The sequence below is a fragment of the Henckelia pumila genome, chromosome 3 (assembly GCF_033568475.1).
Source record: "Henckelia pumila isolate YLH828 chromosome 3, ASM3356847v2, whole genome shotgun sequence".
NCBI classification, from domain to species: domain Eukaryota; kingdom Viridiplantae; phylum Streptophyta; class Magnoliopsida; order Lamiales; family Gesneriaceae; genus Henckelia; species Henckelia pumila.
The window spans coordinates 15,132,061-15,159,957 of NC_133122.1; the positions used below are offsets into that span (position 1 = coordinate 15,132,061).

Genomic DNA, 27,897 nt, shown 5'->3' on the forward strand with positions numbered 1-27,897 from the left:
AGATCGGCCGAGGAGGGTTGCAGGTTGGGGTTCTGGGGAAGGGCCTTCGGGTTCAGTGCTTGGGGCTGCATGGGGCCGGGGCTAGGGTCAGGTTCGGACCGCCCAGATGTGGGCTACGTCTGGGCGGCGGCGCTCCGGCCAGGGGCGGCCGGAGCAGGCCGGCAGCAGCCACGGAGTGGCTGCTGCTCACGGCCGAGGGACGATCGGGTAGGGTGAGTTCGGGTTTAGGGTTAGGGCTGGGTCCGGGTCGGGTTCTTGGGTCCGGGTCAAGTCAGTGGGTCGTGGGTCGGGTTAAGTGAGTCCGGGTCTGGGTTTGGTGGGTCGGGCTCGAGTCTTTTTATTTTTAAAATATTTTATGAATTAATGGGTTTTTGGGCCAATTAATTTGAAATAAAATTATTTGGACTCCCGAATAATTTTATTTGGACTTTTAAAATTTTAATTAAGTTAGTTCAGAAATTTTATGGGCTTTTGAGCCCATAAAAGTTATTGGGCCAGTCTTTGGGCTTTTGGGCCCATTGGGTCAGTTTAAGTTGTTATTGGGCCTAGAATGTTTTATGGGCTTTAAATTATTTTAATTGGGCTTAGAACAATTTTATTGGGCTTAAGTATGTTAATGAGCCAGATTTAAGTAAATGGGCTTGAGTGTTAGGGCCAGCAGTCCAGGACCATCCGTGAGAAATTTGCATGTGTTCTGATTATATATTTAATTATTTTATGCATTGAAGTTATTTTAATATTTATATGTTAGTAAGAAATTAAATTAAATATATATGAAGGACACACATTTTATTTAAGTGCATGCATTCATGAAATAATTTTATGCATAATTAAATGTTTAAGGTTGAGCAATAATAAAATATTTTATGTTGGAAGTTGAAGTAGTGTGACAATTTAAGGGGGATTCGTCCCCATATGTGAACTATTGAAGGGCAGTTTACTGCCAATTTAAGAGGTGATTCGTCACCGCCACGTACGTTGGTTTCCACGCTGATCAGTATTTAATGTATGATTTAAGGTTACACTACGGATACAACCATACGATGTTAGAAAATTAATTGCTCAATAATGTTTATGTATTATGTTATTTAAGTTAAGTTATGTTATGTTATGAAATTTTCAAGCATGCTCATTCATGTATATGTATGTATTAGTATTTAATTGTTTTAAATTATTTTAAACCCTTGTTATGTTAGCATGTTGGGCCTATAGGCTCACTACACTGGTATGGTGCAGGTGAGTACGTTGAGGATGAGGTTGTACCCACCGGAGGCGAGGATGTATGAGCGGGCATGCAGTGACCCCGTGACCGTGATAGATGTCTGAGTCACATGCATGTTTTTGATTATGTCAACACGTTACACATTTTATATTATTTTTTTAGTGGTTGTGAGTTTTGAATATTTTATTGAATATTGTCAATGCATGCAAATTTTAATCATTTTGTTTATGCAGTATTTTTAATTAAATGTTTGACTCAGATATTTATTTTATTTTAAAGAATGCATTTTTATTTAAGTATTTAATTGTTTACTTATTTATTTATTTATTTATTTTAAATCCTTTTTATTCTGTGCATATATGTATGGGCATATATGTACATATTTTATTTAGTAAGTATATATAAAAAAAAAAAAAAAATTCCGCATATTTACTTATTAATTATAGAGTTAGGGTCGTTTCATAATTAGTCTTAATTTTGATTTAGAGCATTTTATTTTATTTTTTGGTTCTAATTTTAATTTTTTTTTTCTGTCTATGCAGTTTATGCGAAAAAGCCAAAGTTACGACTCACTGCTCTTTGATCCAGAAATCGAGAAAACTGCTAAAGCTTTGCGAAAAGCTAGAAGAGAAGAGTTGCAACAAATGGCTGAAGAAAGAGAAAGGGAAAGAGCTGTCAATAATGCTCAGGTGCCGATCAGAGATCACTTTCGACCGGTGATCAATACACATTATTCTGGGATTGCTCGGCAGAACATTACGGCGAATAACTTTGAATTGAAGCCAGCTCTGATTAATATGGTGCAGCAGAATCAGTTCAGGGGTGCAGCTATTGAAGATCCGAATCTGCATCTGCGTACTTTTCTGGAGATTGCTGACACAGTAAAGATTCATGGTGTTACTGAGGACACAATCAAACTACGATTGTTCCCGTTCTCTCTTAGGGACAATGCTCGTAGTTGGTTGCAATCCCTACCTCTTGGGAGTATTACTACATGGGATGATATGGCTTCCAAATTTCTAGCTAAGTATTTCCCGCCTGCTAAGTCGGCTCAGTTGAAAATAGAGATTACTACATTCAAACAGCAAGATTTTGAGCAGTTGTATGAAGCCTGGGAGCGGTACAAGGAGTTGCTTAGAAAGTGTCCAAACCATAATTTTCCGGACTGGGAACAGATTGAATTATTCTACAATGGTTTGAATGGGCCAACTCGTATTTCTGTGGATGCTGCAGCTGGAGGTTCGATATTTTCTAAATTTCCTGAACAGGCTTATGAGATGCTTGAGCAAATGGCTGTTAACAGTTATCAGTGGCCGAGTGAGAGATCTGCAATAAGGAAGCCTGCTGCTGGAATTCATGAGGTGGATGCATTCACTGCTTTGACTGCTCAGATGGCTACTATTTCTACACAGTTGGCTGCACTGACCAAAGGGAATCAAAGTTCTACTGAGACAGCATCACTGGCGACTGCCGTAAATTCTGCTGATGGATTTGAGAGTGTGGAGCAAGCTCAATATGTGAACAACATGAATTACAACAATTATCGAGGTAATCCTGTACCCAATCAGTATCATCCTAGTTTGCGTAATCATGAGAATTTTTCTTATGCAAACAATAAGAATGTTTTGAATCCTCCACCGGGGTTCAATACTCAGGATGGTGAGGGTAAGGCATCGTTGGAAGATTTGGTGGGTAGTTTTATTGCAGAATCATCCACAAGATTTAAGAGGAATGAAAATAGTCTTGACAGTATGGAGACACACTTGACCAATGTGAGCGCTTCTATGAAAAATCTTGAAACACAAATTGGTCAACTGGCTAATGCATTGAATAATCAGCAGAGAGGTGTGTTTCCTAGCAATACTGAGGTTAATCCTAGGGAGCAATGTAATGTTGTTACTCTTAGAAGTGGTAAAGAAATTGGGACTGATAATCCAAAGGCAGTGGATGATGAGGAATTTGAAGAGATTGTGGTGGAGTCCGAAAATTCTGATAGCAAAAATTCCAGCAAGTCTGCAGTTGTTCCTGAGAAACCGCTTGTGCCAGAAGCTGTTCTACCATATCCTCAGCGGTTCAAGAAGAAAGCGTTAGATGAGAGGTTTTCTAAGTTTCTTGACATTTTCAAGAAAATTCATATTAATATTCCATTCGCTGATGCTTTGGAGCAGATGCCACACTATGCTAAATTCATGAAGGATGTGATGACGAGGAAGAGAAAGCTTGAAGAGTTTGAAACAGTGAAGTTGACAGAGGAGTGCAGCGCCATCCTACAAAAGAAATTGCCACAGAAACTGAAAGACCCAGGGAGTTTCACTATTCCTTGTATTTTGGTGGTGCGACTGTTAATAGGGCATTATGTGATTTAGGTGCAAGTATTAATTTAATGTCTTTGTCTATTTTCAGGTCTTTGGAGCTTGGCGAGGTGAAACCAACCACGATTACTCTGCAATTGGCTGATCGTTCTCTTACTTATCCTAGAGGAGTTGTGGAAGATGTACTGGTAAAAGTAGATAAGTTTATTTTTCCTGCTGACTTTGTAGTGTTTGATATGGAAGAAGATCTAGATGTCCCTCTAATTTTGGGGAGACCATTCTTGGCGACTGGCAGAGCGTTAATTGATGTGCAAGAGGGTGAACTAACTCTACGAGTTGGTGGTGATGCTGTCACTTTCAATATCTATAAAACCATGAAATACCAAGAGGAGGTACATTCTTGTAATCGCATTGATTTATCTAATTCTTATGAGAATAATTTTTGTGCAGGATTGGAATTGGAGGACGTTTTGGCGAGGTGCTTAATTAATTCCATAACCCAATTTGATGGGGATGATTGGGAACTTAGAGAGAAATTTCTCGCTCTTGAAAGTTTGCCAAAGGAAAAAGATGGCCAAGAAAAAACTGAATCATTGTCTTCGGAAGTCGAAAAAGAGGTATCAGTTTCTACTCCTGAATTGAAAGAACTGCCTGATCATTTATGTTATGCATTTTTGGGAGAAAATTCGACTAACCCGGTAATTATTTCATCTTCTCTTACTCATGATGAAAAAGATAAATTATTAAGAGTTTTGAGAAAATTTAAATCTGCGTTGGGTTGGTCAATTTCTGATATCAAGGGAATTAGTCCCAATATCTGCATGCATAAGATTTTAATGGAGGAGTCATATAATCCCTATGTTGATAATCAAAGGAGGTTAAATCCTGCGATGAAAGAAGTGGTAAAAGCTGAGGTGTTGAAATTATTGAATGCTGGTATTATTTATGCTATTTCTGACAGTTTTTGGGTGTCGCCAGTACAGGTTGTGCCGAAAAAGGGAGGTATGACTGTAGTTAAAAATGAGAAAAATGAGTTGATTTCGACTTGTACTGTTACTGGTTGGAGAGTTTGCATTGATTATAGAAGGTTGAATACGGCTACTAGAAAAGATCATTTTCCTCTTCCTTTTATTGATCAGATGCTTGACAGGTTGATAGGTTATAAACATTACTGTTTTTTAGATGGCTATTCTAGCTATAATCAAATTGCTATAGCGCCAGAGGATCAAGAGAAAACAACTTTCACATGTCCCTATGGTACTTATGCTTTTAGGAGAATGCCATTTGGTTTGTGTAATGCACCGGCTACTTTTCAGCGGTGCATGATGGCAATTTTTTCCGACATGGTAGAAGAAGTCATGGAAATTTTTATGGATGATTTTTCTGTGTTTGGGTCTTTGTTTGATCATTGTTTGCACAATCTGACCCTTGTTTTGCAGCGTTGTCAAGAGAAAAATTTAGTGCTTAACTGGGGAAAATGCGACTTCATGGTGCAAGAAGGCATCGTACTTGGGCATAAAGTGTCATCTAATGGGCTTGAGGTGGATCGAGCAAAAGTGGTTGCGATTGAAAAGCTTCCACTGCCAAATAATGTGAAAGCTATTAGAAGTTTCTTGGGACACGCCGGGTTTTATCGTCGCTTTATTAGAGATTTTTCTAAAATTACTAAGCCTTTATGTAATTTGTTAGAAAAAGATACATCATTTATTTTTGATAACGCGTGTTTGCAGGCGTTCACGAAAATCAAGGAGGCACTAATTTCTGCGCCTATTATGATTGTGCCTGACTGGAAGAAGCCGTTTGAAGTAATGTGTGATGCCAGCGATTATGTTGTAGGAGCAGTTTTGGGACAACGAAAAGATAAGATGTTTCAGGCGATTTACTACGCCAGCCACACTCTTGACGGAGCACAACAAAATTACACCACTACTGAAAAAGAGATGCTGGCTGTGGCGTTCTCCTTCGACAAATTCAGGTCGTATCTCATAGACTCAAAAGTAATTGTTTATACTGACCATGCAGCTATTCGTTATCTCTTTGCCAAGAAGGATGCCAAGCCAAGATTGATTCGGTGGATACTCTTACTACAAGAGTTTGATTTCAAAATTAGAGACAAGAAAGGGAGTGAAAATTTAGTAGCGGATCATCTGTCTCGCTTGGAGTTGGAAGGAAAAGTTGAACATGAACTCATTAAGGAGCAATTTCCTGATGAGCATCTTTTTGAGGTAAATTCTAAACTTCCTTGGTTTGCAGATTTTGCTAATTTTCTTTCGTGTGGTGTTATGCCTCCAGATCTCAATCATCACCAAAGGAAGAAATTCTTTCATGATGTCAAGTTTTATCTGTGGGATGATCCGTTTGTGTACAAGAAGTGTTCGGACCAAGTGATAAGGAGATGCGTGGATGAAGCTGAAGCAAAAGAGATTTTGGAACAATGTCATTCTGCACCGTATGGTGGTCACTTTGGAGCCACACGGACAGCCGCCAAGGTACTTCAGTCTGGTTTTTATTGGCCAAATTTATTCAAAGACAGTTATACCTTGGTAAAATCATGTGATAGATGTCAAAGGATGGGAAATATATCTAGGCGTCATGAATTACCTCTCACAAATATTTTAGAGGTCGAATTATTTGATGTGTGGGGTATTGATTTTATGGGACCATTTCCTATATCTTTTGGGCAATCGTATATTTTATTGGCTGTTGATTATGTTTCGAAATGGGTGGAAGCAATCGCCACCTCCACTAATGATGCTCGTGTAGTGGTGCAGTTTGTGCAGAAAAATATTTTCACGAGGTTTGGAACACCAAGGGCCATTATCAGTGATGAAGGTACGCATTTTTGCAATAAAATCTTTAATTCATTGCTGAAAAAATATGGTGTTAGGCATAAAGTGGCATGTGCATATCATCCACAAACAAATGGGCAAGCTGAAATATCCAACCGGGAAATTAAGCAAATTCTGGAAAAGACTGTCAACACGAACCGAAAGGATTGGGCAGTTAAGTTGGATGATGCACTATGGGCATACCGGACTGCGTTCAAAACTCCTATGGGCATGTCTCCATACAGGTTGGTCTTTGGTAAAGCATGCCATCTGCCAGTGGAGTTAGAGCATCGAGCGTATTGGGCGGTGAAAAAGTTGAATTTTGATATGAAAGCTGCTGGAGAAGAGCGATTGTTGCAGTTGCATGAGATTGAGAAGTTTCGTAATCATTCTTACGAAAATGCCAAGCTCTACAAAGAACAAACCAAAAAGTGGCATGACAAAATATTACTGAAGAGAGAGTTCGAGCTTGGACAACATGTATTATTATTTAACTCTCGTCTCCGCTTATTTCCAGGTAAGTTGAAATCAAGATGGTCTGGTCCGTTCACCATGGTGAAAGTGCATTCCTATGGCGCCATTGAACTGAGCTGTCAAGATGGTCAGACATTCCAAGTCAATGGGCAGAGGTTGAAACATTATTTTGGCAATGAAGTGCGGAACATGGAGAAAGTTGCTTTGATAGACCCTGCATAAACACTCCAGAAAAGTCGGGCTGACGACGATAAACCAAGCGCTCTTTGGGAGGCAACCCAATTTTTTTTTTAAATTTTGTTTTATTTTATTTTATTTTTTTAGTTACTTTTATTGAATTTCAGTTATTTGACTAATTTTGGTCCTAATTCGGAGTTTTATTGCAGGTTCTTTTCTTCACAAAAATCACATTTTGGAGTATGAAATTCGAGAATATAGCGCTCCAGCGCTCTCCATATAGCGCTCCAGCGCTGTTCTTACGTTGGATTTTTTTAGAAAAGTCGAAAGTTTAGCGCTCCAACGCTAGTATGTGAGTTCCAAAGTCGAAGATATAGCGCCCCAGCGCTCTCAATATAGCTCTCCAGTGCTGTTCTGTATCATCAAGGACGAAAGTTTAGCGCTCCAGTGCTCTTCATATAGCGCTCCAGTGCTGTGCCTGAAAAACATCGGGCGCTCCAGCGCCACTTATATAGCGCTCCAGCGCTATCGCAAAAATTTTGAAAAATAAAAGGGGATCTCAGAATTCATTCAGTCATAATCCTTCAGATTTCCTAGCCTTGTTCGCCGCCTCCAAGAAATCCGCCCCTGCAATTCGAAAAAAAATCCCACCTAAAACTCTCGGCTACACCATACATCGCACAAATTCATCCTTTCCTCGCATCTTGTTCGAATTTTCGTCATCCGGGTTTCAATATTTTCGCAGCTAGGGATTTCGAGAAAAGGGGCGTCGATCTCTATTATTTCTGTCGAAGAAGTAAGCTTCGAATTCACTGAGGGGCGAAGCCGAGTTGTTCTATATCTTGTCCAACTTTATCTATTCCGCCGGACTCGACACCATCCGAGGTAAATTGAACATTTTGGGGCTTGAAAAATTCGGCCGATTTTTTATATTGGAAGGGCTCCGTGCTGCGTATTATTTACATGTTTATGGTGCTTTTAGAATTGATCATCCGAAATTGTTGTGAGAAATTCGTACATGGATTGGAAGTTGATCATTAGGTGGTGCATAATATTTGCTTATTTGTTATTGGAGGGGCCAATTTCTGTGACATTGTTGTTATGCTGAAGATTTGCGATTTGTGCGGTTATATCGGGTTGGTAGACTTGTTATTGTTGGTTGTGCGGCGTGGTAAATTGTTTAGATTGGTTGGAGATTAAGCGGCATAGTGGGCGGTGGTGTACTGTTGTGTTGAATTATTGCTTGGTTCAATTGAGATTGCGCTATTGTAATGGCTCCGAGAAAGAAACAAAAGAAAGGTGCATCTTCGTTCGGTACTTTCGATGCCCATCAGTTTTGGGATGAAGAGGCCGCCAAGAATTATTCTCTCATGGTGAGCAAGAGCATGGTTAGAGAAAGAGGGTTTGATCCTAATTCTCCTCTACCTTTGTGGGATGTGCGACAAGCAGCTGTTGCGCGAAGATGGACGAATTTTGTCCAACATCCCGGTGATGCTGTGATTTCTTTAGTCCGGGAATTTTATGCCAATCTAAAATGCAAGCATGAGCAATTCCATGTTCTAGTGCGAGGTAAGCGAGTGGAATTTGATGGGCACACCATTAATACCCTCTATGGTATGCCATCTATAGATGAGGATGAGTATTCGGCATTCAAGGCGAGTGATGTGGACTATGATGAGATTATTGCCACTCTTTGTGAAGAAGGGGCATAATGGAAGATGAAGAATGAAGCAGTGGTACATTTTCCTTCCGGGAAAATGAAGCAAGATGCGAGGTCTTGGTTTTTTCTGATAGCTTCTCGTGTGCTGCCCACTGGCCACAATTCTGAGGTGACAGCGAAACGGGCTGTGCTGACTTACAGTATTGTCACAGGAAAGACGGTAAACTTGGGGAACATCATTCAGGATTCCATTATTTCGGCGGTAAAGGGCACCACGACTGGTGGATTGCCGCACCCTGCTCTGATCACCGCGCTTTGTGCACATGCTGGAGTTACATGGGGTGCAGATGAAGAGCTTTTTAAGGTTCAAGGACCTATTACTGGGACTACACGAGAGAATATACCACCCCCTCCGCGAGCAGCCGCACCTCGAGATCGCCCGACGAGTAGCAGCCAGCCACCACCACTACCACTTACTGGAGCGTATGAGCATTTTGATGAGCGATTGACGCGAGTGGAGCAGCGGCTAGACCTTCATTGTCGTCGGACTGATATTTTCATGGATTATATGGTGGATTTCACGACGACTCTAGCCCAGCTCTTTCCTGGCTCCAGTGAGGATCCGCAGTTTCCCCCACCTCCTACGTGGCAACCCCAGGATGATGACATGGGCGATGACCACTGATGGTCGTCGCCATAGGTACGTGTCTTCCCTTGTTCTTTTATCGATTCATTGTACATTAGGGACAATGCACGAATCTAAGTTTGGGGGGGTATTGAACTGTTATGTTGGTTGTGATTTGGATGTAAAATGTTTGATGTTTATGTGGTTGTTGAATTGTTGGGTTGGCGAAAGTGGTTGAGTTGAAACGTAGTATGAAATTTGGATAGTTGTTGTTGCATGCTGAATCAGTCACTAGTTCCTGCATCTGTATTTTTAGTTTCTCGTTCGTATTATGTTTTTGCTTGTTTTGTTTTGTGTCAGTTTTATTGTTCAGTTGTTCGTTTTATTTTAATGTTGTCTGTGTTCGGTTGTGTGGTTGTTTATTTGAGAAAACAAAAACAAAAATATGAAAATGAGAAAAGAAAAAGAAAAATGGCCTATGACGATGAAGTTGAAAAAAACAAGAAAAGAAAATATAATCTAGTGTTGGCGACATTGGATCTTGAGTTCTCACTTTTTCTGCACTATAGCCTTGACTGTCGATACTCCTGATAAGTAGAGAAAATTGTGTGGATTTTGTGAGAAGATTAGCTGATTTGATTCTTAACTTTGGTGATACATACTCGAAACTGAGGTAGATTTTTACAAACAGAGAAATGATTTAGGCAACTTTGTTTTTGAGCCTGCAAGCCTTTGATTTGTTAGTCTTTCATTTGTAGCCTTGCGAAAAAAAAAAAAAAAGAAAAATCCAAAACTGAAAGAAGGCCGAAAAGAAAAAAAAAAAGAAAAAAAAATCCAATTGGATGAAAAAGATGGAGAAAGTAAGGTGAGGGGAGGCATTGAAAATGAATTGAAATTTGAGTCCAAAAAAAATGCAAAAAGGTGTAGAATGTATGGAGTAGAGGAGTCAGACAAATGTCTGACAATGCCCTGTAACTGATAAACCTAGCCTACTCAATACCGCAGAAAATTATAAATATCCAATTCTCTTTACTTGAATCCTATATGCTTACATTGACTATGGATACTTCTCTGCTATAAAAAGTGCTTGCCTAAAAGAACTCCCTGATAAGTCCTGTTGATTTTTGGGAGTAACGGTTGAACTTGGTGGAGAGTGTGTTGAAACTAGAGAGCGGAGTTAATGACTCTTTGAGGCTTACTGATTGCATGATTTGACCGAAAGTTAGGTGGGTAGACAAGATTGGCTAATCACACACACACGAGAACTCTTGAGAAAATTAACTACACATGGATTAATTGTTGAACATCTGAGGCCAGTTAGGTTAATAAGTTTTACTATTTTCTTGTGTGTTTTTAATTCCCTGTGCGTCTTAGTATTTTGTTTGTGTTGTTTTGTTTTGCTCGGGACTAGCAAAAGTTCAAGTTTGGGGGTATTTGATAAGTGCAATTTATGCACTTATATTTTATATGATTTAGCTTGGCTTTTGTTGTGTTTTGAGCGATATTATGCATTTCCCTTGTTGTTTGTGTTGTTTGCAGGAATTTAAGTGTTATTCATTTTAATCGGCCAAAAGAAGTGAAAAGGAGGTGAAAAAGAGTTGAAGAACAAAGAAATAAAATTGCCCAGACTAGCGCCCCAGCGCTACAAGCCAAGCGCTCCAGCGCTACACGGAGTCTTCCGAAGGGTGAAAAGTCGAGGAAATAGCGCTCCAGCGCTATCAAACCAGCGCTCCAGTGCTGTTGAGGAAATTGGACGGGCGCTCCAGCGCCGATGACTAGCGCTCCAGCGCTGCGCAATCCTAAAATTTGGAAAGTTTTTGATCGAGTTTAAGAAAGGATTTTAAGGCTTATTCTAAAAGATACGAGGGTTGGAGAGAATTTTTCAGAGCATAAGACGGCTATTGAGCGATTGGAAGTGCACAAGAGCTTGAGAATTCAGTACGAAGACGGAAGACGGCGGCATCCGGCGACGGAGAAGCTTCATTCTAATTCGTTTTAGTTTCTCTTTGAACTCTGTTTTTCTTAGTTTATGGATTGTTGGAAAAACATGATTTATTTGATTTTGAATTGCGTTATAAACTAATTTCTTAGTCTAGAGGTAGACGGATCTTGACTGGAAACCATGATTGACATATTTTGATTTATATATTTAAATTTCTTCACACAGTTTATTTGTGTTTTCCTGATCTTAATGCTTTCAATTTACTGGCCATAGATTAAATGATATTTTATTTAGAATCTATCACTCGAGAGAGGAGATTTTGAATACGACATAGGAAAATACATCTTTGGTGTTTATACTGTTCGAGAGGCATATAACTCCATAGAAGTCGTTATAAGAATTTTTGTGCTATTTAACGGATTTAATAATTGAACTTTGATAGAGATATTGAGTTTGTTATTGAATACGAATTTCTGCTTGACACTTGAGAGAGGTAGTAGAAAATAATAGGGATTCTTGGCTAATAAATTAGAATATTTTATAATTGAACAATCATTAGAAATAAATTGTGGTGTACAGTCAAGTGAAGTCGAACCTCTAGCATTCATCGCTTATTGAATTTTTTCTCATGAACTCGTGGTTATTTAGTTTTGTTTCTTGCAAATTTTAGTTTTATAAAAATCAAATCAACTTCGTAGCTCTACATAGGATTAGGATTATATTAGTTGCAAATATTTGATATAATATCATTTATTCATTCTCCGTGGGAACGATCTGGACTTAAATTCCTGTATTATAACTTGACATCGTGCGCTTGCAAGCGAAAAACACGCAACATCTACTGATAATCCACAAGAAGTTTGGATATGTTGTGTCATTGATTTTAGCCAAACACATTCACGGCTTGCTTCATGTAGCGCAATAATCTCAGCGTGATTTGATGAAGTTATTACGAGTGTTTGTTTCTATGAACGCCAAGAAATTGCGGTGCCTCCACGAGTAAATACATATCCGGTTTAGGAATGTGCCTTATGTGGATCAGATAAATATCCAGCATCAGCATAACCAATGATACTTTGATTGGTGTCTTTTGAGTACAAAAGTCCCAAATCTGTCATTCCTCGTAGATAACGGAATATATGTTTAATTTCGTTCCAGTGCCTTTTTGTTGGATATGAACTGAATTTTGCCAATAAATTTACAGCAAAAGATATATCAGGTCTAGTGCAATTTGCAAGATACATAAGGGCACCAATGGCACTTAGATATGGTACTTCATGACCAAGAATAATTTCATCACCTTCACATGGACGAAATGGATCTTTTTCTATATTTAATGATCTTACAACCATTGGAGTACTTAATGGATTTGATTTATCCATATTAAAATGTTTAAGGACCTTTTCTGTATAATTTGTCTGGTGAACAAAAATTCCACATTCTTTTTGTTCGATTTGCAAACCCAGACAGTACTTGGTTTTTAAAAGATCCTTCATTTCAAATTCTTCCTTCAAGTACATCATAACTTCTTGAATTTCTTTATTCGTTCCAATGATATTTAAATCATCAATATATACAGCAATAATTACACATCCGGATGTTGTTTTCTTGATGAAAACACAAGGGCATATTGGATCATTTACATATCCCTTTTTCATCAAGTGCTCACTTAGCCGATTATACCACATTCGGCCTAATTGTTTTAACCCATATAATGATCTTTGCAATTTTACAGAATAAAATTCTCTGGGTTGAACTTTGTGCTTCAGACATCTTAAATCCTTCAGGGATTTTCATGTATATATCACTATCAAGTGATCCGTATAAGTAAGCTGTAACAACATCCATAAGACACATTTCCAAATTTTCTGACACGGCCAAACTAATCAAATATCAAAACGTAATTGCATCCATAACAGGAGAATACGTTTCTTCATAATCAATTCCAGGCCTTTGAGAAAAACCTTGTGCAACAAGTTTAGCTTTATATCTGACTATTTCATTTTTCTCATTTCGCTTTCGAATAAAAACCCATTTGTATCTAACAGGTTTTACACCTTCAGGTGTGAGGACTATAGGTCCAAAAACATTACGTTTATTTAGCGAATCCAATTCAACCTGGATGACATCTTTCCATTTGGCCCAATCATGATGAGTTTTACATTCACCAAAAGATTTTGGTTTATGATTCTCATTTTCATTTATGATGTTACAAGCCACATTATAAGAAAATATCTCATCAATATCTTCTATGTCTTTTCGGTTCCATATTTTTCCAGTATTAATATAATTGATAGAGATTTCACGATTCTTGTCAGTTTATGGTTCTGACAGAACATTTTCATCATCAGGTGTTTCTTCTGGAACACCATTTTCAATTTTATGATCATCGTGTTTCTCTATGCCTTTTCTTTTTCAAGGATTTTTATCCTTGGAACCGACTGGTCTTCCACGCTTCAAGCGTTTTATGACATCATGAGTGTCTTCAATTTGTTTCTTTGGAATTTCAATTCGAGCAGGGGCATTTACAGCATGTATATATGATTTTGTTATCCCTTTTGTGTCTGCAAATGCATCTGGCATTTGATTTGCAATTCTTTTCAAGTGCACAATTTGATGTACATCTTTCTCACATTGTTTGGTCCTTGGATCCAAATGTAACAATGATGGTACATACCATGTGATTTCTTTTTCGATGTGTTTCTTTTCTCCCCCTAACATTGGGAAGATTTCTTCATTAAAATGACAATCAACAAAATGTGTTGTAAACACATCGCCTGTCTGAGGCTCAAGATATCGAATGATTGATGGGCTATCATAACCGATATAAATACCAATTTTTCTTTGAGGACCCATTTTTGATCGTTGAGGTGGTGCAATAGGAACATACACCATACATCTAAAAATTCTCAGATGAGAAATATTTGGTTCTTTACCAAATGCAAGCTGCAATGGGGAGAATTTATGATATGCACTTGGTCTGATGCGAATTAATGCCGCAGCATGTAAAATTGCATGTCCCCATATAGAAATAGGGAGTTTTGTTCTCATAATCATTGGTCTAGCAATCAGCTGTAGATGTTTAATCAATGATTCAACCAATCCATTCTGTGTATGAACATGAGCAACATGATGTTCAACAGTAATTCCCATTGACATACAATAGTCATTGAAAGTTTGGGAAGTAAATTCTCCAGCATTATCAAGTCTTATTTTCTTGATTGTATAGTCGGAAAATTGATTCCGCAATTTTATTATTTGAGCCATTAATCTTGCAAATGCCACATTTCGAGTTGACAATAAGCATACATGTGACCATCTGCTGGAGGCATCGATCAATACCATAAAATATCGAAATGGTCCACATGGTGGATGAATTGGCCCACAAATATCACCCTGAATACGTTCAAGAAATATGGGTGATTCTGTTTGGATTTTAGCTGGCGATGGTCTTATAATAAGTTTTCCAAGAGAACATGCTTTACATTGAAACTTATTATTCTGAAAGATCTTCTGGTCTTTCAATGGATGACCATGTGTATTTTCAATAATTATTCGCATCATTATTGAACCAGGATGTTCCAATCGATCATGCTGATAAGTGTATTTTATACACTTAATTTATATATGATTTTAATTGTTAATTATTGGTTTCGAGCAGATTTATGCTGTATTTTGTTGTTTTTGTGGTCGTAGAAATTTAGTGAAGTTATGTGGAAAAGTGAAGAAAAATAAGAATTTGAGAAGAGAAAAGAATAAAATGGAGAAAAGAAAATAAGAAGAATTAGAGAAGAAAAGAAGAAGAAAGTAACGATCAGACAAGATCAAAGAGGTTAATGAGCTTTTCTTTAATGGGCCTGAAGAAAGATTAGCGCTTGTTGTTAGCGTTGAGATAAGAGCAAACGCGCTATGCCTTCTGAAGATTGGAGATTGTAATCGAGGTAGAGGCGCGCCCGCGCCTTCACTTGAGCGCCCGCTCCGTTGCTGAATTGGAAAGATTTTATTATTTCAGGCAATTTTTATGGGCTTAGTTTTGTGGGCTTTTGCTGAGCAATATAAAAAGATTTTTATCTGACAATAGAGGAGAGAGCCGCCACACACACAAGAGGATATCAGAGATTGATCGTAAACTTTGGTGATTTTTTCTGGAGCTTAACTGAAGAACGAAGACGGAGTTCGATAGTCCGGACACGGCGTCGACGGATTTGATTTCTTACTTTTATTTAATTCTGAATATGTTTGAATTTATAAATTATTGTTTTATTCAGAATTTTATTATGAACTAATTTTTATAGTCTAGAGGTCGGATGGAACCTGGTGTAGACGCTTTCATGAATGTTTGATTTTTGAATTGAGTTTCTTCTAGATTAATTGTTTTTTCTAGAATTGATTGTCTTTTCAATTATCTGATCAATAATTGATTTGTTATATTTATTTGAAATCATTTCTTCGGAGAGGGGATTTTGAATAGGACATTAGAAACTACACTGTTAATTATTTATATAGCTCGGGAGAGTGTATGATTTTAACAGAGCTTTTAAAAAAAACATTGTTTTGTGATAGATCACTGCGATAAATTCTTAATAGGAATATTGGAATTAAATTGTAGTTGATAAACATTATTTGTTACTCGGAAGAGGGAAATAATAGACTTAAGTGTTCTTGGCTATTAATTGACTGAAATTCATGAAGATTAATTATTTATGATTGACTGTTGTTGAAACCAGGTGAAATCTATACCTCTAGACCATTTTTCTCTGATTGATTTTTAATCTGAAAGTGGTGTGCATGCTTTTAAATCTCTTAATTATTTTATTTTTATTGCAAAATTCTCAAAGTTTGATTTTCTAGATAAAGTTTGGACTATTCTAATTACAAGTACTAAATATTTTCATTTTACTCCCTGTGGGATCGATATCTGAATTATTCACTATATTAAAACTTGACACTCGTACGCTTGCGAGAAAATTTTCACAACAAGTTTTTGGTGCCGTTGCCGGGGAGTAAATTTTGATTATTTTTTAGTCTTGTTACCAATTAGTCTAGATTTTAATTTAGAGTTTTTATTTATTTGATTTTTAATTTTTAATTTATTTCTTTTGTTTTCATTGCAGTTTTAGTGAATATATTTGGCGTGTGAGAGCGAAGGAAAAAATCAACTAACACCGGTGAAAGTCGGGATGACGACTATAAACCAAGCGCCATTTGGGAGGCAACCCAAGCATTTTGTTTATTTTATTTTATTTGCTTTTATTTTCAGTTTATTTCATTTTTGTTATTTAATTGTTTTAAGTATTTTTTTTATTTTAAATTTTTGAGCTAATTTTTCTTAATTTTCAAAAAATTGCAGGCTCCAAAAATCTCAAATTCGAGCAAGGGGCGCGCCCGCCCCATTTATCGAAGCGCCCGCGCCTTACCTGGACGAAATTGGAGTTATTTTGCGACTTAAAGGCGCGCCCGCGCCACTCCTCTTTAGCGCCCGCGCTTTTTCTGCGCCTTCCAACTAGCGCGATAGCGCATCATCATCTCCATTAGCGCGTTCCTCAGCACTAACGCGCTCCTTCCCAGCTACAATTCATGCGCCATCGCGCAATCCCAACCAACCCAGCTGCCCTTCATCTTGCGCCAATTATTCCTACTCTGCACCTCATAATGCGATATCGCGCTCCCAGTTGCTATGCAAATAATCACCACCAGCGCTCCATGTTGTTTCTCTTCCTAGTGCAAACGGGCAACCTTGATCAGAAATTCCATGCGCAAATGAGATCACAACAGCCTAACATGTGCTCTCGCTCTCCTACTTGATCAGAAACATTGCGCTAATCAACCATTCCAGCTGCTACTCTCCATGCGCAGCTTGCACTTCCATAAAATTTGAATGGAGTAACATATAGCACAACCTTCTGCACCTCCACCTTGCTCAAATAACCTTTATGCACAGCCATCTCTTGAGCAAATGAATCTTCAGCAGCCAAACCATGCAAGATCGAACATATGAAGCGCATGATGCCTAGCACTCTTCCCTATTTTCCCATACATTAAGCGAGATATATTGTATTGCATGCTTTGGGTTTCAATTTTTGTGTTTTAATCGAGTGCATGTACTCTTTTCAGGTTAAAGTGGATGTTAAGTCGTGTATCTCTACCTCCTCCATATCTTCCACCTTGGTTTTGCGGCTGCAAGTTATTTTATTGGACATTTTGATTACGCTGAGTACTGATGCTCGGTGTCGAAGGTATGAGTCCCTTGTTCTTTTATTGTTTTTAATCATTAGGGACAATGATTACATTAAGTTTGGGGGGGTAAATCAATGTCTGATTTTGTTGAATTGATTGTTGAAAGTTGAGTTTTGAATTTCATAGATAAAATTTTTTGTTGAGTTTAGTTGTTGTTGTTAGTTAAGTTGAAAAGAAGTTGAGAAATATGTGGATGCATGGCTGAAAATTTTTTGTTTTGTGCTATAACTGAAATCCATGATTGTCTACCTATCTGACAAATATTTTTGAGAAAAATGGAACCAATTTTATGAACAGTTTCCTATATACTCTGTGATTAATACTTGAATCTGATTTTTGAGACATACAGTCATAGATATGATTGAGGCATTGTTTGAAATTTTTGGGCCTGATTTTCATTGAATTATTTTATCCTTTGTTGCCGATTTGAGTCTACACGTATATTAGTACTTTGAGGTACAAAATTCTGAAATTTGTGAAAATCATCGTTTACTGCTGATGATTATCTTTTCTGCACTGATTGAATTTGTATGATTTAATTGTGGATTGAGACTTGTCTAGAACTAGTTCGGACACTCTTCGAGGCGAAATACGGGCAAAATTGAGATTAGGAATGATTTAGGCGATTTTTCTGAATGCGTTTGAGCCTTTCAAGCTACCTATTTTATATGTATCCCCAGTACCTTATTTGAACTTTATTGAAAATCGAATGGCATGCGTGTAAACATGTGATGAAACCCCCATTCATCATTATTTCAAGGTCCTACATTGACTACCTAATTAGCCTAAACACTAATTCCTACCTTTAAGGGAGTAATTTGAATGCTAAAATGTTGTATGCTCCTAGCTTTATTTGTGAAAAATGAAATGGTGTGGTGGATGAATTGAAAAGATTAAAAGAGGTAGTAGAAAGAGTTGAAAAATGTGGTTGAAAAAGTTGTGAAAGAAATGAAAAAATTTGTGAAAGATGTGTGAAAAAATTGAAAAATCAATAAGTGTGAAAGTGTGAAAGAAAAGGAGTTGAAATTAGAATTAAAGCATGAATGTGAATTACTCCTTATTTGAATTCTTATCCTTCGTTTGTAGCCGTGAGCCAGGCCTTACATTATAAGCTGAACAAGTCCTATTGACCGAGTCTCAGTTGCCCAATATACTAGTGGAGAAGAGTTGCGAGAATTTAGCCAATGGACTGTTGATTGATGCTTTTAATGATTATGAATATTGATCGAAACACGCACACATTATTATTCTTTGCATTTACCTAATTGTGAGTGTTTTTGATTTATATCCTATATTTGATCCTATGCTATCCTTGAAAAGTCCTCATGATCTATGAATGTTTGAATTGAACTTGGAAAATGGTGTTTTGAACATGAGTTGCGAAGATTGTGAGTTTATGCGGTTATTATTTTGTGATTGGCTAAAAATTTCAAGTGTTAGTAGGTGTGACATGATTGGATTTGAAAATTCTTTGAAATCATTGTCGAGGCCATTGATCCATAATATTTCTTGACTATTCTTGTGAGTTTATGATGAGTAGTAGTTTTTGAAGTAATTTTGTTTTGAATTGTTTTGCTCGGGACTAGCAAAAGTCTAAGTTTGGGGGTATTTGATAAGTGTATTTTATACACTTAATTTATATATGATTTTAATTGTTAATTATTGGTTTCGAGCAGATTTATGCTGTGTTTTGTTGTTTTTGTGGTCGTAGAAATTTAGTGAAGTTATGTGGAAAAGTGAAGAAAAATAAAAATTTGAGAAGAGAAAAGAATAAAATGGAGAAAAGAAAATAAGAAGAATTAGAGAAGAAAAGAAGAAGAAAGTAACGATCAGACAAGAGCAAAGAGGTTAATGGACTTTTCTTTAATGGGCCTGAAGAAAGATTAGCGCTTGTTGTTAGCGTTGAGATAAGAGCAAACGCGCTATGCCTTCCGAAGATTGGAGATTGTAATCGAGGTAGAGGCGCGCCCGCGCCTTCACTTGAGCGCCCGCTCCGTTGCTGAATTGGAAAGATTTTATTATTTCAGGCAATTTTTATGGGCTTAGTTTTGTGGGCTTTTGCTGAGCAATATAAAAGGATTTTTATCTGACAATAGAGGAGAGAGCCGCCACACACACAAGAGGATATCAGAGATTGATCGTAAACTTTGGTGATTTTTTCTGGAGCTTAACTGAAGAACGAAGACGGAGTTCGATAGTCCGGACACGGCGTCGACGGATTTGATTTCTTAATTTTATTTAATTCTGAATATGTTTGAATTTATAAATTATTGTTTTATTCAGAATTTTATTATGAACTAATTTTTATAGTCTAGAGGTCGGATGAAACCTGGTGTAGACGCTTTCATGAATGTTTGATTTTATTGAATTGAGTTTCTTCTAGATTAATTGTTTTTTTAGAATTGATTGTCTTTTCAATTATCTGATCAATAATTGATTTGTTATATTTATTTGAATCATTGCTCGGGAGAGGGGATTTTGAATAGGACATTAGAAACTACACTGTTAATTATTTATACAACTCGGGAGAGTGTATGATTTTAACAGAGCTTTTAAAAAGAACATTGTTTTGTGATAGATCACTGCGATAAATTCTTAATAGGAATATTGGAATTGAATTGTAGTTGATAAACATTATTTGTTGCTCGAGAGAGGGAAATAATAAACTTAAGTGTTCTTGGCTATTAATTGACTGAAATTCATGAAGATTAATTATTTATGATTGACTGTTGTTGAAACCAGGTGAAATCTATACCTCTAGACCATTTTTCTCTGATTGATTTTTAATCTGAAAGTGGTGTGCGTTCTTTTAAATCTCTTAATTATTTTATTTTTATTGCAAAATTCTCAAAGTTTGATTTTCTAGATAAAGTTTGGACTATTCTAATTACAAGTACTAAATATTTTCATTTTACTCCATGTGGGATCGATATCTGAATTATTCACTATATTAAAACTTGACACTCGTACGCTTGCGAGGAAATTTTCACAACACATGCCAATTGGTTAATATTGAAGAACTATTAACCACCATATTTGATTTGATTGACCTTATATATGTATAATGCAATCCAGTAGGGAGCATTGATAATTTTTCAACCACATATTTCTTTCCTGATTTATATGTGGTAAGACACATATATTTCTGATTTCCATCAGTTATTGTCTCAGTATCATATCCATGAGAATATATGTCATTAAAACTCAACAAATTTCTTTTTGATTCTGGTGAATATAAAGCATCATTTATCAAAAAATTTGTACCATTAGGTAACAAAAAATGTGCTTTTCCACAACCTTCAATCAAGTCTACAGGACCTGATATTGTATGAAAGAGTGGGTGCCCAGTGAGCCAACTTGTGGCTATGGGCTTTGATGACTCTTTGTACAAACGATCTTTTGTTTAATGTAATTTACACTTTTATTAATGGCAATGACTTTATCTTTCTTCATATTGTTATATTGTGATATACTATTGTTGTTTTGATAAAGACCTTGAATATACTATAGTGTATGTAAGATGTGGTAGAACATGGGGATGTCTATCATGAAATACATCTTATAGTCACTGTATATTCTAAACTGTTCCTAGTCGATTGAGCCGTCCGAGAATAAGGATAAGGATCGCTCGAGTTTGAGACTAGCATTTGCGATGCGGAGTACCACGTTTCATTGGTAGGGAACATGGAGATGTTCGAAGCATGCAAATGGATATTCATAGGATGAATAATCGAACTACCCTATCCGGGCTTTCCAAGTGGTTATCACTTATCGAGTGGATAAAGTCCGCGGTTTTGGTTGTACACCATTAGTCCTTACTACTTGAAACATCATGGAGACTCTATATGCTAGTACTGTGCTTTGACTCGTTTATCGACTCTATGGGGGTCATCAGGTGTCGGGATTGGGTACAGTTACAACACATATAGGAGTCGATGCATTGTTGTCAAGGATTCACCACATACTTGCGAGTGTGGATATCCTATGCGATCTGAGGAGATATTAGTGTGACGAATCTCTGGCCAGAGTACTTGATGTGATTTAAGAAATGGTTTCTTAGTAGCACATGCGATGTCACTAATTTGATCTTCAAGATGTATTGCATAGTTATCGAATCTTGAGCGACTCTCGATATACCAATGGTTGTTGATTCGATCGGGATATATGGATGAAGGGACCGTACTGTACGCTAACCAAAATCTACTGGTTCTTGTAGGCACTATCAGTGATACCTAGGGAATCATGGGGCGATGTTGCTAGGCGCTTTACCATGATTCGTTGGGCAAGTCGGAAATCGTTGTTCCGAGTCACAAGGAGTTGTGAGCCCACGGCTAGCTGTATCCCTGAACCATTGAGGGTCACACAGTGTAATGGAGTTTTAATCCCCGTTGAGATAGTTAAATTTAAAGAGTTAAATTTAATGAATAAAGAAGTTGGACTTCTTAAATAAGAGTAAGGGAGTAGGATTTCCTAAAATGACATAGGGATGTACATTTTTGGAAACCACTGAATTCGGATTCAGGAAAATTTATCTTGACTTTAAAATGTGCAGAAATGGTTTCTGTGCACATTGGTAAAATCGGTTTATCAATCGGAGTCACGATAAATTTTATATTAATTTCTGAACATGCGGGCTTTGCTTGTCGGGCCTCAACTTATGACTAATGGGCCCTAAGGTGTTAGTGGCCTGCATTATAAATAAGTTATTGCAGTACAGAAATTACACACAACAGGTCATAATTTTGAGAGAAAAATTTCGAAAACCCTAGCCTCCTCTCTCTCAAATCGGCCGCCCCCTTCCCTTCTCTGCGTGAGAAATTCCGGTCTGTGATTTTGAATTGCAGTCTGGAATAGCGAATCAAATTCGTTTATTCTCTTCGTAGAAAACTTTTGATAGATTTTCTAGTGCAATCTATCAGAGGGATTAAACCTCCATTCGTGGACCTGATTGAAGGAAAGCTTGTTCATCAGTTCCAGGGAGATACAAGAAGCGCAGAGAAATCTGTGTGGTGTCCAATAATCTCGCTTCGAGATTGAAGGTAAAAATTACATAACAGTTATTTAATTTTTACACACACAAATAATTTAATCGTAAACGGTTGATACCCACACTATGGAATTGTTCCATAATAAAATTTTTAAACTTCCGCTGCACCGGGTATCAATCGTGATTGATCTGAACGCCAGTTTTCCAACATTGTATTCACCATTGTTTTTGTTGGTTTTATTTCCAAGAAATATCTTTCATATCGCATAATAGTGTGCGTTGTACCACTATCCGATATGCAAATTTCCATGATATTATTTCCATGTTTGCTCATAGCATTTTTCATATCAAACTTGTAGTACCCCGTACCCAAAATTGGTAATTAAGAGATTAATTATGTTAATTAAACCAATTTGGTATCGAACGGATCGGAAGCTCCGAAGGTGAGATCGGAAGCTCCGATGCAGGATTGGAAGCTCCGATCGATATTACGTCATGCATGACGTGTGGCAGGACCGGAAACTCCGATCGGGATCGGAAGCTCCGATCGCCCTATCCGAAGTCAACCAATGATATTTTGACACGTGGCAGATCAGGATCTTCGGAAGCTCCGATAGCAGGATCGGATGTTCCGATCTAGGTTCGGACGTTCCGATCGAGGATCGAAAGTTCCGATCGTTGTCTATAAATAGAAGACCGAGAATTCATTTTCAATTTCCAATTCTGGATTTTCTCTCTATTCTAGTCGTATTCGAGTTGTTCTAGCCTTCCTAGGCTTGACCCAGGAGTTTTCAAGGCGTTCGATAGTCGTAGCAGAGTTGTGCCCAAGTTCTGGAGGCATCGACATCAAAGGGCTAACGACGGACGAAGGTATAGCTTTTGCTTCCTATAAATATTTAAGAGTATGCAATAGCTTAGTTAAGGCTTTTAGAGCACTTTAATGATAGTAGTATCATTTGGCAGTGTAGAGCAGACTATAGGCGTGGACCTAGAGTTGGTAGAGCTTGCACTGTTTTGAGGTACGGAAGTACTGTTCGAGATATCCTGACTGAGTATGCATGTATTATGTGACTGCATGATTTATATGTCATTGATTTATGCTGCATTCATTTGCATACTTAGCTATCTCTTTCGAGATGTCTGTTAGTATGGTTTTTCCCTATCCTGTTAGTGGTTGGACTTCCATCGATTTGGGTCCGGCATATCCACTTGTATTATGGTATGGGAGCCACCTCCTGAAGCGACGGCACAGCGTGCTACATACCAGGGCCCGGTCTGTCTCTGTTATCTGATCCTTGACCTCGAGTTTATAGGGAGTTCACTTTGCATGCATGTATACTCATACTCTCGTACTGAGCGTTTTCTGCTCACGTCTCGTACTCTGTGTTTTTGGACACCCTATTCCATTGGGCAGGTTTGTGATTGGACGAGGCGGGTGGATCCATGAGGGGCTAGTCAGTGGTTGACCAGCTGGAGCTTCGTCTAGATTTTATTTCTGTTGTTTTGAGATTGATACAGCTATTCGATTTGGTTGTATATTATTTAGATAAATTATAGATTCCTTTACTTGGGATTGTATAAACGTTTATGGTTTCCGCAGTTTTATTCTGATATCTGATTAATTAAGTTAATTGCATGCCTAAGTTCTGTTAGTAGGTGATCCGGGTAAGGGTCACTACAAAACTTCACAAAAATGCAATAAAGAAAAATTAAGTACAATACAAATGCAAAATATAACATGTTTTATAATACAAAAATGCATGAAAAATACAAATTTGTTACAATCTAGTCCCATCAATCTTTTAAGCAATGTCTTCGAAATAATTCAAAAAATCTACAGAATTGAAACTAGTTGAACCAATTAAATGGTTACTGTTTTCAACAAAATTGGTCTCTTTTACTTTCCCCTTTGTCGATTCTTTATAGAGTTTACATAGGTGCTCAGGGGTTCGACAAATATGTGACCAATGTCCTGGAGTGCCACATCTATAACAAACACTCTCAGGTCTTTTTGAGTGATTTTCATTTTCACTCGTGTTTTCATGCTGCCTTTTTGGTGGGTGGTTCGTGACGTTCTTTTGAGATGAGTTATTGAAAAAACTATCTCGATTATTTTTATATCCACGGCCGCGACCACGATCGCGATCATTTTTGCGTCCACGTCCATGTCCACGCCCACGTCCTCGACCTCGTCTACGACCAAAATCTGGTCTATGCCTTTGATTTTTGTTTTCATTTTTAATTACGACATTTGCTTCTGGAAATGCCGTTGATCTAGTGGGTCGAGATTGATGATTTCTTACTAACAATTCATTGTTCTTTTCCGCCACAAGAAGACATGCGATGAGTTCAGAATATCTCGAAAATCCACGCACTCTATATTGTTGCTGTAGAGTTATATTTGATGCGTGAAAAGTGGAAAATGTTTTCTCAAGCATTTCCATCTCTGTGACTTCAAGTCCACAGAATTTCAATTGAGAGACTATTCGATACATCGCAGAATTATAATCACTGACTTTTTTAAAGTCTTGGAATCTCAACATATTCTATTCATCACGGGCGGTCGGAAGTATCACTTCCCTTATATGCTCAAATCTTTCTTTCAAGCCTTTCCATAAAATCATTGGGTCTTTTTCTGTGAGATACTTACATTTCAACCCTTCATCAAGATGTCGGCGTAAGAAAATCATAGCCTTTGCTTTATCTTGTGAGGTTGATATATTATTTTTTTTGATGGTTTCACTTAGACCCAATGACTCAAGATGCATCTCAACATCAAGAGTCCATGGCATATAATTTTTTTCAGTGATATCGAGTGCAACGAATTCAAGCTTTGCCAAGTTTGACATGGTGGTGCTAGAAAAATAACAATGCATTTTATTAGTTAATTTCTATTAGTATGATAATACAAAATAATGGAATGACGAAAATTACAAGTGCGTATATAAATAGATAAAAAATCTGTGGTGGAAAATCGCCGGTGAGTACAAAACTCGTTAGCATGATGATCATAGTCGTTATGAAAAATAGCCTTAGAAAGGTCAAGAACTCCATCTTCTTCTTTTTCGAAAAAAAAAACGAGGAGAAATTATTTTGAGAGAAAGAATGAATTTGGTGTGATTGAAAAGAGTTTGAGTGAACATATTTATAGGCAAAAAACTAGCCGTTTATGATCGTTTGTGACCGTTGGGGGTAAAGAAAAAATCAAGTATGTGTTGAATAAAAATTCGTGATAATCATGTGATGCATATAATGATAATCATAATTAAATAATTATGTATATCATATCACATTATTATAAGGTCGGTGTCGTAGACAGCCTTTTATATAATATTGTGAAATTAATTATACTAATATAGTTAGTATAAAGTCAGGTATAGTATATCATATCACATTATTATAAGATCGGTGTCATAGACAGCCTTTTATATAATAACATGAAATTATACAAATATGATTATATTGTTTAAAAACCTTAGAGGCTTTTATATTTTTCGTATCCCTTACCGGGAGTGTGGGATGTCGTCTTAACATCCTCCCAGGATTTATAACAAGTTTTTGAAATTCATAACATGATATTATACACAATAAAAATATATAAACATTAAAAATAAATATTCTTACTTGTTCAATATTTTTGACTTCTTCTTGTATTTTGGAGTGTCTGAAATTATAGAGAACTTTTGAGCGATCGTGCTGATAACGTGTTGTGAAAAAGTAAAAATTTACGGTAAAAAGTAAATACTCCAAAACTCAAAATATATTAAACTCTATACTTTATAATATTTTTCTCTCAACTCAATTGTGTATTTTTCATCACAAATGAAGACCTATTTATAGATCCACATTTGAGATTAGTCCAAAAATTAATACATCATTATCTACATCATCACACACTAATTTTCCACATTTTACAACTCAATATTCAATATTCAATATTCAATATTCAACATAATAATAATAATATATTTTTCAACAATATATATATATATATATATATATAATTTTTTTCAAGTCCCCATCTATCATGCCCATTACCATATCCACCAATGATGTGTCACTATTCTATTGGATGTGATAAAGATGTGATAAATTGTAGGTCCAATAAAATAGTGTCACATCATTGGTGGGCATGGTAGTGAGCATGATAGATAGATGCCTAATATTAATGTATGAGTGGCACTCTAAAAAAAAACACTTGTAATTGACTAATATAATATTGTGTTGAAACTTGAATTTAAATATGAAATAATCATTTATTACATAGGTTTGTGTTTTTGGGACAATTTGTTACTCTATTATGTATACTCAACTAATTATGCGTATATTTCGTTAGTTGAGGGAAGATATATAGGTTTGAACTTTGAACTCATATTAAAGTAATAATAATAAATAAAAAAAGTCCCTCTATGTTGTAAATTGTAACAAGAAGAAAACAAAATCATGTATTTTGTGTTCAACGTGTATCCAATGTGATATAGTTTTTTTTAATATATATGATAATTAAAAGAAATTTTTTGAAGATAATTTATTTTCAATGTCATCAATTTGATTTATACAATAACCGAGCAGCACCTGTCACTTTTGTCAAGACTCGTAACAAAATAATTCAGATATTTCAAGTGGTATATATAGTAGTCTAAACGTCACATATTGATTGACTATTATTCTATCTTGACGATATCATTTTCCAATAATCTCCCAATTTGTAACTGCAACGTGAATCGTATTTTTTTTTAATATATATTTTAACTAATCGCTGTGAGTACATCATCAAGTGCATGTAATCTTGATTCGATAGAGTATTCTTCCCTTTAATCTGTTTAATTTATAACTATATTTGATTATTTTATAAATATTAGGTAATAATAATTGAAAAAATTATGTGTAAATTTATTATTTAATGTGAAACATGCAATGCATAATATAGGAAACGAAAGCCGGCATACTGTGTCATGGAGTTAAAATTTGACAACTAAATAAAAAATCACAAAAGCTCCTATGAGACAGTCTCACGAGTTAATTTTGTGAGACAAATCTCTTATCCAACTCTACTCATGAAAATATGTTATTTTTCATATCAAAAGTATTATTTTTCATTCTAGTATGAATCAACACGTCTTGCGAATGTAGATCATGATCAAACTGCCTTGAATATTTACTCATAAAGAAAAATATTGAAAAAAATATTACAAACGTACTATGGTGATTGTATAACATGATTGGACCAAAAACAGTCATTCCAAAAACGACGGACTCGACAAAATTTATAAAATGATCAAAAGGTAATACATGTCTGGTAGTTCTAAATTAAACGTAGACAATAGTGACAAGTGATGAAATGAAAAGTAGTAATCAAACTGAACTTAATATTTTTTTTGAAAATAACTGAACCTATGATTGATCATATATATACATACATATATATGTAGT

General features: G+C 36.6%; 1 protein-coding gene and 1 non-coding gene across 2 annotated transcripts; one reads left to right on the forward strand and one right to left on the reverse strand.

Moving 5' to 3' along the window:
• Positions 1–2,275: 2,275 nt before the first annotated feature.
• Positions 2,276–2,381, reverse strand: LOC140893953 (small nucleolar RNA R71). Its single transcript, XR_012153511.1, has one exon. It is a non-coding gene; the product is annotated as a small nucleolar RNA R71 (small nucleolar RNA).
• Positions 2,382–8,284: 5,903 nt separating this feature from the next.
• Positions 8,285–8,725, forward strand: LOC140888123 (uncharacterized). Its single transcript, XM_073295806.1, has one exon. It carries the CDS (start codon positions 8,285–8,287, stop codon positions 8,723–8,725), a length of 441 nt encoding a protein of 146 aa, XP_073151907.1.
• The last annotated feature ends 19,172 nt before the right edge of the window (positions 8,726–27,897 follow it).

Excerpts from the sequence above, each read along its gene's own strand:
- LOC140888123 (XM_073295806.1), top strand. The coding sequence starts at position 8,285 with ATGGCTCCGAGAAAGAAACAAAAGAAAGGTGCATCTTCGTTCGGTACT.